General features: G+C 33.3%; 1 protein-coding gene across 1 annotated transcript in view; it reads left to right on the top strand.

Moving 5' to 3' along the window:
* Positions 1-14,403, top strand: part of LOC129757700 (uncharacterized) — a 125,238-nt gene that overhangs the window by 12,527 nt on the left and 98,308 nt on the right. The window contains exon 3 of the mRNA XM_055754989.1: positions 3,170-3,397. Within this exon, the coding sequence (XP_055610964.1) occupies positions 3,170-3,397 (228 nt within the window). The remainder of the gene's footprint in view (positions 1-3,169; positions 3,398-14,403) is intronic.

Here is a 14,403-nt window from a genome sequence, read left to right on the forward strand (position 1 = left end):
CACAAATTAAAGATCAATTGGAGGAAAAAATTTTCAATCTTTTTTTTTTCTGAAATTCAAAACTCCAGTTGCAGCTCTCTTTTCAAAGCGTTTAATTTATTTTTGGAAGGTTATGCCAGGCACAACGGGTCAGCATTTATAGCTTTAAAATCATTGAAAGTATTTTTTCATGAACTTTTCAAACATCCATCTGTGATCTGTTAAATTAAGCACTTTTATTATTTCAATATGATCTCTCGATCTATTTTAGTCCATATTAATGAAAAGATTTTCAATACGACTTCATCGAAATGAGCTCTTTTTATGCAAAATACCCATTTTCAGGATATTTTAGATTTAAGATCAATTTCTGCAGACAACAAACATTAATACTCAACTTTTCAAAAAGCACCTAATAACAGACAGTTGGATGATTGCAAAATATTATGGTTTATGAAAATCGGTACAGTAGTTTTTATTTAATAATCAAAACAATAATCCGGGTCTATATGACCCTAGCCGGCTTATTGTCCTTTTTATTGCTGGGTGACTCTGGCAACCCTATTCAAAATTCAGAAAATGAGAAATGTTACAGCTCCTCATTTAACACTAGAAAGACCGCACCAGTCAAAATGACTGGTTGGACACTTTGTTTGTTGAATATTTTTTGAATACTTCGCTTTAAAAATTCGCAAAAAATATGACTTTTTATGAATTTTGAATCTCTACAAAACTGTGTATTTTTTATTTCACTAGCTCTTTTGATAAGCGAGATAAATTTCGCCATGGACACTCGGACCGTGACCAGTCAAAATGACTGGTAAAATTCACAACCCTATAACTCAAACAAGTTAAATTTTTTTCGCTTGCTTTTGGTTTCATTTGCAATCTACATTCAAGACAATGAGCCCTAATTGATTTAGGCTGGGCAGAAGTGTGTTATTCGTTATGAAATTATTGATTTTGGATGCAAAGTCATGAAAATTTGTAGAAAAAGTTCTCAGATTGGCCGCTGTGTGGCGCTTTAAGCACTCGACTCCCAATTTTGTTGGTCTGTTTTGTTGCCCAACTTTAATTGAACTTTCTGTCAAAATTTGGCGAAATTTCATCAAGATTTGTAAAAGTTATGTTAGATTTAATACATGTACATTCGAGTAACCGAGTAGTTTTAGGTGATAAATATGTTTTATACTAAACCAGAATGAGTAAAATAATTATGAATTGTGTGCTCATTTATTCAAATTTGAAGACAACAGCTATTAAACTGAATAATTTCAATGATATTTCAATATGAGTGCACGGAATATTGTTTATATGTTGGTTATCCACCATGGGTGCACGGATTCACCACAGTTTCTGCCCAAGTATGTATTCACATGCATTCTTAGATTATTAGGTTCGAAAAATTTAAAAGGCAAGTTCACATACAGGTATTCCGGCACCCGTGTATATACCTGGCCAGTTGGCAACTGATTGAACATTTTTATTATAAGAGGAAACACATCTCACCTGTCGGCAACTTATGGGGTTTGAACTCAAGAGTTTTCTTGCCGATACCGGGAATCGAACCCAGTACGCCTGGCATACCTAGACCAGACTCGCGCAAGCCTATTTGATTCACCACAACGGTGCTAAGATATTTCAACATGGGTGCACAGAAAGGCTGTAAATTCGCCGTTGTAAATTATATAGAAATAAATTGTTTACAACTTGCTTCAGAACACAAAATATTTTTTAGTTAAATAGATATGATAGGTATTTAAAATGCAATATTGGTCAGTCGAAAAACTTTTCAACGTGTTCATTTGACAATGTTGATTCATTATTTTTATTTTCACTGTTTTCCGTCACACGACATAACTTGATGCATATAATTCTCAAAATTCACTCGGTCCATGGTAACCGTTTTCCAATTTCTTGGATGTTGATCAGATCTTATCAGATAAATATACGATTGCAAAAACCTTTTTTTAGTAATAAAAAAATAAATTTATTATTTCAAGATAGTTTTGAATTATTTCTTTTCCTGGAATGAAAAAACGGAACTTAAAATAAAAATCATGATTTAAATGTTTATATCTCAACATGAAAGACATGGTTTCGACTTTGGTTTAGTTAAGATTTATAAAAATGTTTTTCAAAATTTCCAAAAAGTCCAATATTTGATTAAAACGCGGTGTATCCGTGCACCCATAGTGAAAACCCATGTCTATAACACAGTTTTCTTTTGAATCTATAAAAATCTTTATTCATTACCTTTAGCATGCAAAAAAACGGATTTTGGATAAATGGCGGTAAATCCGTGCACCCATGGTAAATTGCTCTACTTATAGATAAAATATGCTTCAAAACCTACAATATCAGGTATAATTTATTGGAAACGTGTTGAAAAATTTCAGAGTGATGGATGCTAGAAAATATCTACTAAAGCAAAATTGAAGTGAAACCGTGCACCCATGGTCAATAATCATAGCCATCTAACATGATTTTATAATTAGATTGATAATGTGTTTTAATTTTTTGATAATTAATTGAAATATTCATGTTATCACATACACGCATTCGTCAACTATGCCAAAGTGAGGTGATTCCGTGCACCCATGGTGAAAAAATATTTCCATTTTATAACAAAAATGTTATCGAATTAATAACAAATTAATGTCAAAAGAAAAAAGTTAAAAATATTGTGATATAAAGAATTTCCCCTTTACCAGTCATTTTGACTGGTCACGGTCCGAATAGGTATATTCAACTTGCCGGTCTTTCTAGTGTTAAAGAAAATTCGGAAAATTTTATGTATCCAGCTTTAACCGTTCCTGAGATATCGCTTCGAGAAAGTAATGTTTGGGTCATATAGACCCTAACCGCATAGGAAGGTTAAAACTAGTTCCAGTTCCTTGCTCTGTTTTTAATAAGCTGTCTGTTGATAGCATTTAAATGATTTTTTTGTGATCTTTCAATAAATACAATTTTGTTAAAAAAGAATAGTCATATTACTAGTATAATAAACTTCTTATTTGTATTCGATTTGGCTTCTTTCTATATTTGTTCTTGGTTAATTTTTTTTATAGAAGTATGCATAATGCTTATCGGTCAACCTGATAGTTTGTAATCTATTTTTATCGCCAATGGTAACTGCTAGAATCAGAAGGAATATTTTGTTTTGTATTCCATTCCAATCGGACCCCAGTGATGGACGTTCCTGTAACGCTGCCCTTCCCAGCCTGGACCCAGCAGAAGATAGCGTCCGCCACCCGGTCAACTCGGTGCCTCTGTTCCGTAGCGTGGCTGATGATGGCTCGGCATCCGATAGGACGTTCGGTCGATTCGAAACAATGAACATCAGTATCAATGCGGAAATAACTTTAGCGATGCCGACGAGCGCATCCTATCGGACGTTTGCACTCTTTGATATTTGGTAAATCGAATGGTCCCCAGCAAATATTGTATGTTGTGTGTATGCCTCTGGTCCGTTTGTGAGTGTGTGTATTTTTGTGCGCTTTTGTGTTTGTGTGAGTGCGTTCGTGTGAAGAATGGGAACACACATTTAGCGAATGCTCTAGCCAGTCAGTCTTTCGTTAGCTTTATTCCGTGTTCCGGGTACTAAGTTGTGCAATTGCAGGCTTCGCTTTTATTCAGTTGAGTGCAGAATCGAAGTGCATTACCGCTTGTATGGCAAATATGTTAAAGCTTGGCTCGTGCTGGCCGAAAGATAGAGAACGGTGGTTATAATTTGTACTGAGAATGATGTGCTGGTTCCCTATCGTCGTTATTTATTTCACTCTTCATACCTCGAAGCAGAAAGTATGGATTCATTGTTCGGAATGTTGAAGCACTTTTTATTAGCCAAAAAATTAGCTGCCAGAATTGCCTACCCGAGCAGACTTTTATGGCAAAATTATAGCAAATTATGCTATCACGCCCTGAGAGCCAAATGTGCTCTCATTTTGCTTGACATAAGGTGGTACACAGCAAAAATGAGAGCACAAATTTTCATAGTTGGTTAGCAAAGTGATACCAAATTTTGCTCAAACTGAGACCCTAACTACACCTCATTTCCGAGAGCTCGGACAGCACAATGATGCTAATATAAGGTATCACATATTTTACATTGACAGCAAAATTAGATATTGTTATGCTCTCAAATCTTTTGAAAAATGAGGTGCAGTGAAGGTCTTAGTTTTAGCAAAAGTTGGCCTCACTTCGCTCGTTAACCATCTACGAAAATTCAGCTTTCATTTATGCTATGTCAAGCACTATTATAGCTAATAAAACTCTCAAGGCGTGATAGCTAAATTTTTCTATAATTTTGTTGTTAGAGTGCACTCAAGTGTACCTTCCAAAATTTTCAATGTGCACTAACTGCATGGATTGCATAAATAAAGGCGTTAAAATTCACTTCACGAACTACCACAAATTTGTATAGCTGTGAGTGAGTCAAACGAGTCGTAACATAACGTAAAAATTTAATACGTACCTTCAGTTCCTCGTTATAACGTCAGATTGCTGTAGTTCCTCAATTCATCATAATCCATGTCTCCGGACGACAACCTGGCATTTCTCAACCATGGCAATATCCGAATGCCCAACCTTTCAATATCAGTCTATCGTGACCTGAGAATCTATTGGCCATACAAAACAAAGTTAGACGTTTCTGAAAAATCACAAAATAAATGCTCAAGAAATAGTATCTTCAACCCGTTACATAGCGCTATTACAATTTCAAATTCGAACTAAATTTAAAATTTATACTGGGAATATTTATCACACTGGCCATACTAAATTGGAATGTTCTCCAAGTTGAACGTCAATTTTTCTGAAAACACATCTTCTGCCTTAGTGTAGAAGACCCACAAGTTTTAATTAGGGAAAACATTTTATTTTATTTTTTTCTTGCGATGCCTGTTGTTGGTGTTGATACCTTTCGATATGGCATTGATTTCTAAGCATATATTTAGGCGTTTAAAATATATCCGTATAAAACTGAATACAGGTAACCCGCTTTTAAATTGTGTTATACATATGTTCTAAACGCCTGCATATATGCTAAATAAAACGCCAAACAGAATGGTAATGACTGATAAGCTGAGGCTGATAATAGTTATAATGATGATGAAGAGATGAACCAGGTGAAAGCTGAAAATCTCTATAATAAAGATTTAAAAAAAAGGTATGATTCAACTAAAAAGATTAAACTGAACGATTGTTAATGTATTGATCAGTGTTACATTACTACATGTTATTTGAATTTCGTCTCCAGTTTTCTGTTTTCATAAACGATTTGAGGACATTCGTATGTAACATTGAAACTCCCGTGACATGATCAATAAATTAATTGGAATACAAACTAAATTTGTTTACCGATGGTACTGCTTCGGATGTTTTCGTTGAGAATAGTAGAGGAATTTTTTTCTTTTAGTTAGAGCTTTCACAGAAGAATTCAAATTTCAAACAAAAATAAATACATGAATTTATATGTATTGAAAAACTCGACCTATCGCACAAAGAACAGAATCCGATAAACACACGCGTCTTTGAACTGGCAAGTTGTTACAAATAAAGTTAGAAATAAAGAAAAAAAAGTTATCTTGTGAAATTTGAGCTGTATAAGCTCAGGCGTTTAAAATATGTGAATTAAAAACTTCATTATATTCTTCCGATAAACCATTTGCTTTTGTTAAAACTTTTGCAAGCAGGTTTGTGTAAACTGCGTTTATGATTCTAAAAAACATTAAAATGAAAATAAATACAAATTACGTCGCCTTAATTGGCCTAGTCCACCCTAGTCAACGATGCGGGCAACAAGTATTGATGTACGGATAAATCGACAATGACAAACGTGAGAGATAAGAAACTCGTCACTGCTATCACAATGACAAATTGTGAATTAGGCGATATTATCCTCGGAATGCCTATTATTTAAATATTAAAAAGAATCAATAAAAACTTACCCAAACTATTCTATGACATCCATTTCCCAAAAATGCTTCTTAACCGGTCGGTCCGCAAAGATCTATTGATTCCTTATCGTCAAATTGTCCTCCAAATCCGTTCCGGGTCCTGGCACTTGAGCTTTACAAATTGCTGCGAAAGACGATTGCGCACAAAAACTCTTCCGATGCATCCGAATGCAGTACCCAATGTCGAAGAAACTGTACGGTAAATTCAATCTAAATTATTTGAAATAACAGACCTGCTGTCACACCTGCACCTTACCTTTCAATCAAAATGACGGAAAAATAAGTATTTTCCATCTAGAGTGGAGCAATTTTCTTCTGAGGTGTTTTTATTGCTTCTGCCTTTGCTGGTAAAAAAAGAGTTTGTTTACTTTTTGTTGATGTTTCAACAGTTGGATCAGTGCCAACGATTTTATGTCTTGCTTGATACTTTCGTATCGTTCGAAGTTAACTATGTAAGTTATGAAATTATCGTCTTTAATGTACAAACATGATGCAACATAATAAATATTTAATATGTATTTCATGCATTTGTCAAGTTTTGTCCAATTTATTGTTGAAGATTACTGAGAGTAAAAACATTTCACGATATACAAATTTCAATACAAAATTAAATATCTTTATGACATAATAAACCCCGTTCAATTTATCGCTGACTAAAATAGTTATGATAATTTTCTAAACTTCCATTAGTTTCGAATGCAGCTATGCTATAGATTATTTTATGAATGCCTTTTTGGATTTCGACAAGTTTAAAAATAAGGCTCTTATTCCGTGCCACGCGTGAAGTGACGATAGCGAGTCACATTACCGTCACGGGAGTCTAGTCACCTGATTCCGTTAGTATGTTTAACATCGTTTACACATTCATGAATTTGAACTCGATGTTTATAAAAAAAAACTATGTTTTCCTATGGTTATTGAATTTCCAGCTTTTTGTTTATGCGTTTCAACTTCATTTATTTATTTCAGCTTTAAAGTTTCCAAAATTCATACAATTTCGTTTTAATATAAAACTTTGATTTTTTTTATAAAATAAAAGAGAAAATCAAATTACCTAAATTTCAAATTTTTTTTTTATGAGACTCTTCAAAACAATTAACTTAATATTTCGACTTAGCAATGTTTCCAATAAAATTATTGTTAACACAACAGAGGGTCAGTATCAGTTATTTTGATTTGATTCATAAATGTTAAAACCAAATTATGTTATTTTTTTAGTGACATTCAACTTTATGATGATATAAAGAAAGCCGAAAAATGTTTTATTTTTTATTTCAACCCTTTTCAAATTTTTGTTATTGGTTTCCAAGAAAGCGATGCCACTTTTAAATACTAAAAAAATAAAAATGTCAAATTTGAAAAAAAAAGCTGAAAACAAATTTATACCTAGTTTTGCTGTCAAATAAAAATCTACATAAGATTGTGCTTATAGCTTGTTGTTGATAGCTTATTGTGGTTTAAGTATGCTATTTAATTAAACATTTTCGACACTTTAATCATGCCTAATTTTTCCATCATAAAAGTCAACAGAAAGCAAATGTTGCTCTCTTTTAGCTGTTGATAGCTCATTTTGGTCTAAACATGCTATTAAACAAAAATTTTTGATGGCTCAATGATGCTGAATTTTGCTATCATACAAATGTGAACAGCAAATGTTGCTCTCATTTGACTCTCTGTTGACAGCTCATTATGGTCTCCGTTTGCTGTCGTTTCAGGCATCAAAGTCTGCTCGGGTAGGGCAAGCAAATCAAAGTTTTTCAAAACTTTACTCTTAGCTACAGGTCTTCATTCTAAATGTTTTAGGAGAATGTCAAAAGTACCTCATTATACTATTCGAGATTAAAAAGCCTTTTAAGTATATCCAAGCAACTTTATCCCCATGCATAGAAAAAATTTAATAAAAAATCAATGAACACTTCATCAATACATTAAGAGTAAAATCTTGTGATAAATCGATAATTCCAATTTTTTTTATCAATTTTCTAGGATGGATTTGACACGTTTTGTTATTCTATCGGATTTGATTTTAAAAGAGTTGATTGTTTATTTAATTTATGATTTTTAATTTTTATTGATTTTTTATTTCACAGTTATCCATCTCACGACATAACTTGATGCATATAAGTGAGGCTTGCCAGATACTTTCAGAAGAAAGCGGGACATTTCACGTTAAAAAAGCGGGACACAGCCGGAAAAAGCGGGACAATTGAGAAACTTGTAAAAAACAGACTAATTGTATAGCCAAACATCATCCAAAGTTATCCATAGAAAGTACACTAAGGTTCTTTTTTAACGCGGAATGATTTTGTTCACTTTTTTCTTGCATGATTTCTATTTTCCCTGGCTTTTGTATCAAGCCCGTTTAATTTTTACGGTTCTCGAGAATTTGAGAGAAAATATATGAAGTCCTACATGTTAACAGCGGATTTCATACCGCGTATAAAACCATTTTCTAGTAATAAATATATTTCAAATTTAAAAACTTGAAAAATCAAGAAAACTTCCGTCATTGTATACTTTGGCTAACTGAGTCTAAAAAAGTGGTTTATAATATTCGGCAATTTAACTAAGATTCCGACGAAAAATTAAGATCTTTAATCATTTGGAAGAAACTTAAACAACATTTTCTTCATACCATAGTTATCATAGTTAATTACATTGCATTGGTGAAACGTGCTCCGAGGACGGTTAACTGAATCAGAATCTTTCTGTAATGCTAAGAACATTAGAGTTGTCTTATATTGTCTTACATAAAATATGAAAAATGCTGCTTTTTCAGAGAAAAAAAAGTTTTTGAAAGCTTCTGTGTTGAATGAATGACTTCAAATTGAGACTAAAGTTTGATTTTTTCTAGTGTAAGTAAGTGAACGTTGTAAAAGTTTTCCAAGTAAAAAAGCGGGACATTTTGGGGGAAAAGTGGGACAGCGTGACATTCAACAAAAAAGCGGGACATGTCCCGCTTTTGCGGGACGGATGGCAACCCTAATATAAGTTCTTAAATTGTCTCCTTTGGTGTTTAACCTTGCTCGTTGTGCTCCTACTCGGCTTGTTCCTAACGTATTCGCAGAAAACTACTTTTTTGCAGGACAGTCCGGCATTCTCGCAACATGCCCTGTCCAGCGTATCCAACCATCCTTCACCATCTTCTGAATACTGGGTTCGCCGTAGCTCGTAGTTCATCCTTCGCCACTACACTCTTCTCCTGCACGCCGCCAAAAATGGTTCTTAACACTCGTCGCTCGAATACTCCGAGTGTTCGCAGGTCCTTCACGAGCAATATCCAAGTCTCATGCCCGTTGAGAACAACCGGTCAGATGAGCGCCGTGGACTTGTTACACTTTGTGCGAGGGCTAAGTCTTCTATTGCAATCCACAATTTCAGCTAATAATTCACTCATTTTCAAAATTTGATTCCTTAAATCGATTGTCCGTTTCCTAAAACCTCTATGTGCAAATTTTAATCTAAATCCGCTGCATTATGATGCCAATATCGCAGAAACAGAAAACAATTAATATGGACTATTTATATCTGAAGTATGATAAAATCATATCGCTCAAACAGTTTTTGGATTTTATGGACGACTCCGTCCAAAAGGGCCATCCGAAAATCAAAAAACAACTGTCATCATTTCTGGTCCTTGTGAGCACCCATACCAAAACTAAGTTCTCTAAGTTTTAAGACGCCTGAGAAAATTGTGGACGAACATACAAACCCACAAGCAGAAATTTCTTGTTATTTATACCGAAAATCCATTAATTTTAAAGTTTGGTTCGAAAACATCGTCCATTGTTTTTTTTTCACCAGGAATTGTTTTACCGAGAGCTTCATTTATAAATCCGAATCTTGAACCACATTACAATCTATAAACCCATATCAACAAAGTAAAATGAATGAGGTGATTTGCCAAAATTAACACAGCAAAGAACTGTAGCATCCTAGATATGCCTGTGCAAAGTATATGTAAGATTATGGGGGACATGCTCGTAATATTAGCGATAACAATTTAATTTAATTTAATACTGCAAGCTCAAGGTATTGAAGAAGTTTATGTAAGCTAAGTGTTTGACCGTTGAACTGCATTTAGAGTGATTATGCTCTACAGGTTATCTCATCCCAACACTCCCGCCTTTTTTTTAGAGAAACCTCTCAAACATTTAACAGATTGACATTCAAAAATCTGTATGAGAGGTAAAAAATCAACGAAAATACCTTATATCATTTGTTGTTATGTAGGCAAACCTTTAAATCATGGGTGGCCAAACCATGGCCCGCGGGCCACATGTGGCCCGCGACCAACTTTTTGTGGCCCGCGAAGCTTATTTTGGAAAAGCCATGTTCTAAGAATTGATCGATTTTCTTGGTCTGCGTATATCATTTGGAAAAATATATCTTAATCTACTCTATCTAAATTCAAAACAAAGATATGAAAATCCTTTTAGTGATATAAGCCAAAGGGGTAAATGTTGTGTTTGGCCTTTTGCCGTACATTTTTCGAACATTGGCAATTTTCTTTCGAACGGAAAAGAATGCGAATATAATTTTGAAAATTTTAAAAATTCAATGTAAAGAATCGTTTGGCATTATTTACTCAAAATTGATTATTTTTTAACTGCTTTTGGCTCTGTAGGCCTAATATAATTTTACGGCAAAGATTACCATCACTGTATAAAAAAAATTATAATCACAATTTTTAAATTATCACATTACCTGTAAATTCCATCACGCATCCATCACGGCCATGGTATAAAGAGCATTCAAGCGGACTCTAGTTTTGATATTGAGGAGTTTAGATAGCCTCTGAAAAATGGTAAGATCGTATCAAAATCGTTCAAAAATCGTAAAAAAAACCACCGAAGCATATCAACATCATACATAACATTATATATTTACAACAATTTCAACCATTCGTAATATGAATTCTATTTCAACAACGTCGTTTATCCATCCAAATTTAATAACTTTTGCAAATTATGTAAAACATCGTAAGTTTGCTATGTACATTGCTGAGCTTTAACAGAAAAGGGTATATTTATGGAAATTTAACCAAATCCAAATATATTTTAATTGGCATCTTGCTCTGTATTTATGAACATCAATAATGAAAAACTAGTCAGAATTTACAGTTGTGTAGTAAAATTCAATTAGAACCGGTTTGGTACTGACAAATCTCTCAGAAGAACGACTTTTTTTAACCAAAATTTACGATTGAAAAATTTGCAATGATTAAAAAAAGACTCAAATTCGTATCCATTCTGTTCATAGAAGGCTTTCCAAATTCACTTGTCAAACCGAAACATTGAAAAATTTGGAAAGAGTTGGATTGAGTTGAGGTTGAGGTCCGTACTTTGAGAAATATATATTTAAGATATAACTAGAGTTCGTCGATTAAATTTTTCTTTTAAACGTCAAAAGCTTGTAAACGCTTCTTATTTTCAACAATATGAAACTTTTTCATTTATCTATCAATTTTTTCTATGGAGAACGGTAAACTTCAAAACTTTGGATAATGTGCGTTATTTTTTTTTTTTTTGGTAGACCATAAAATTGACTTTTTGTTCATTGCAGTAACGCCATGAGACATTTCTGGGATTGTTAAACCGATGAGATTTTAAATGCCTTGAAAAGATTGACATACATACACAAGTTGAGAGGGATAATTCATTTCGTATTGCGTAATATTTATACTATTTTTAAAATAAAGCAAAATTTGTAAAAATATGCAAGTAACAAAAACAACTTATTTAGATGAATCTATACTAAAGTTGTATAAAATATACTAAATAATTTTTCAAGCCGGAAAATTCGGGGCTATTTTTAAACCTGATGAAATCTGAGCATATGATTTTTAAATTGTCGACCAAAACTCAAGATAAGATCAAAAGTAAATCAATAAAAATAAAAACTTGAAAAAAATCTATCAAACGCAGCAGATTTTAAATCGTATTTTAGGCTTCTACAAAACCTTTCATGATATTTTTCAGTTCGTTTTGGCAAAAAGAAGAATAAATCCGACCATTTTTCAATACAACCCGGGTCACCAAGACAGACCGGACTTTTCGTAAATTTTGTATTAAATATCCGGGCAAACCCGGATAATACCGGGCAATCTGGCTAGCTTAATCTTTACTTTACTGTGACCTAAGCAAGTTTTTTTTATAGCGCTTTAAAAAATCTGTTTTTTAATACTCCAGAACAATTGTTTTTTGGCCCGCCAGCAAATCTCAGTTCTAAAATTTGGCCCGCCTGTTGAAAATGTTGGCCACCCATGCTTTAAATGCTATTAGGGTTGCAATACCATAGTACCATGCAGTTCAATAAACATGAGGCTCTTGGAGCCAAAGGAGTATAAGTGCATAGAATTTTATTTCGTGAAAACACGCTTTTAAATTGATGTGTTTGGCCATTTTTCACATATTTTTCGAGAATTTCTGTTTTTTTATTAAATGTAAAAGTACGTAATTTTTTTTTTAAATCCGAAAAATTCGTCAAATATAATTTGAAATATGAATAATCGTTTGGCATTATTAACTCGAAATTGACCATTTTGTCACTTATACCCCTTTGGCTCTGAGAGCCTCATATGTTCTCACTTTTTTCTATTCAATTTCATTGCCAATCTTTTTCATATCTCAAGCTTAAATCCGTTATCTTGCCGTTATTTGAATTCAAGAACGCTTAACTTATTAACTCGATCCGTTATCTCGACTCGCTAAGTATTACATACTCCTGTTTCAAGCTGAACACTTAATCTGCTTTACCACTATTTTTTTATTCCAATCACATGAGATTTTAACGTAATATTTAAGCATTAAGCCCTTAATATTTTCGATACGTTTTAAAATTCGTTCTTATCTCAAGGCTTTCCAACTCGCTTTGTTTCCAATGAGATGAACTACTTGAATTGTCTTTTCAATATGCCTTTTAACTTCAAGCTGTCCTCTCAACATGCTTGAACTTTTTTTTTATCCCTTCGTTCAGGAGGCTGCCATCTCAACTCGTCTTTTAATTTCTAGCTATCCTTGTAACACGCTCGAAATTTTAACAGTAGAGTATAGTGGGGCAAGAGTACGCACTTAGTTGTGTACTAATTGTATCTCTTTAAAGAAAAAAAGTATCGATCATAGTAATTAAACCAAATTAAAGCTTACAAACAATGGAAAATTACCCGTGAACTTGATGATCTTGCTGCTTATAGGAAGCTTCGGAATCGTGTTAATCTTCTTGTTTATAATGCCAAAAGAAACCACTTTAACCAATTTCTTGACCTTAATCTACCGCCAAAAACTTTATGGAAAAGATTAAAAAATACTGGAATTACAAACTCAAACTCTATTTCCTTAAATAACTTTCATGCTGAAGAAATAAACCAAGCTTTTTCTAAAGTTTTTAACCGTTGTAACAACGTTCAAAACAGAAACTGGTTAATATCTAGCTGGAATTCGTTTTCCTTTCGAGAAATTCAAGAAACCGAAGTATTGAACTGCATTTTTGAGATCCAATCCAATGCGGTAGGATTAGATAACATTCCCCTAAAATTTATCAAAATATTACTACCTCATATATTAACTCCCATAACGTACATTTTCAATAGAATTTTAGTTTCAGGTAAATATCCTCGAATATGGAAACACTCAAAAATTATTCCAATTAAAAAGAAAAGCAATTTAAGTTCGTTGGATAACCTTCGCCCAATAAGTATACTTTGTGCTCTTTCGAAGGTATTTGAAAAGATTTTAAAAATCCAAATCTGTGCGTATATATCGGAAAACGAACTTATTAACTCATATCAGTCGGGATATCGACAAAAACACAGTACTAAAACTGCGATGATTAAAGTGCTAGATGATATAGGCTCAGTAATTGACAGGTCTCAATCTGTTGTTATGATTCTGCTCGACTTTTCTAAAGCATTTGACACGATTCATCACGCTGTTCTTTGCAATAAACTTTCACAAAATTTTGGATTTGGAATTTCAGCGACGACTTTGATAAAATCGTACCTTGAAGATCGTTCTCAAACCGTCTACAACAACAATCAGTATTCATCCCCTCTACCGATTATATCTGGAGTACCTCAAGGCTCTATTTTAGGACCCATACTTTTCACCATGTATATCAACGATTTACCTAATGTTCTAAGATTTTTTCAAATACACATTTTTGCAGATGATGTACAACTCTATTTAGATTGCACAAACTTGACAGAGCAATGCATCAATTCCCGAATCAATGATGATCTCCAGTCTATCCATGCTTGGTCAATGAGAAACGCGTTGTCTTTGAATGTGAATAAATCGTATGCAATTTTCCTAAATAAGAATAATTCGATGCAAATAATACCGAAAATCTGTAACACTCCGATAAAAATAGTGTCAGAAGCTGTAAGTTTAGGTTTTAAAATACAATCCAACTTTAAATTTGATTCGTATGTACTTCAGCAGTGCGGGAAAATATATAACTCTTT

The sequence above is a fragment of the Uranotaenia lowii genome, chromosome 3 (genome assembly GCF_029784155.1).
Source record: "Uranotaenia lowii strain MFRU-FL chromosome 3, ASM2978415v1, whole genome shotgun sequence".
In the NCBI taxonomy this organism is placed as follows: Eukaryota; Metazoa; Arthropoda; class Insecta; order Diptera; family Culicidae; genus Uranotaenia; species Uranotaenia lowii.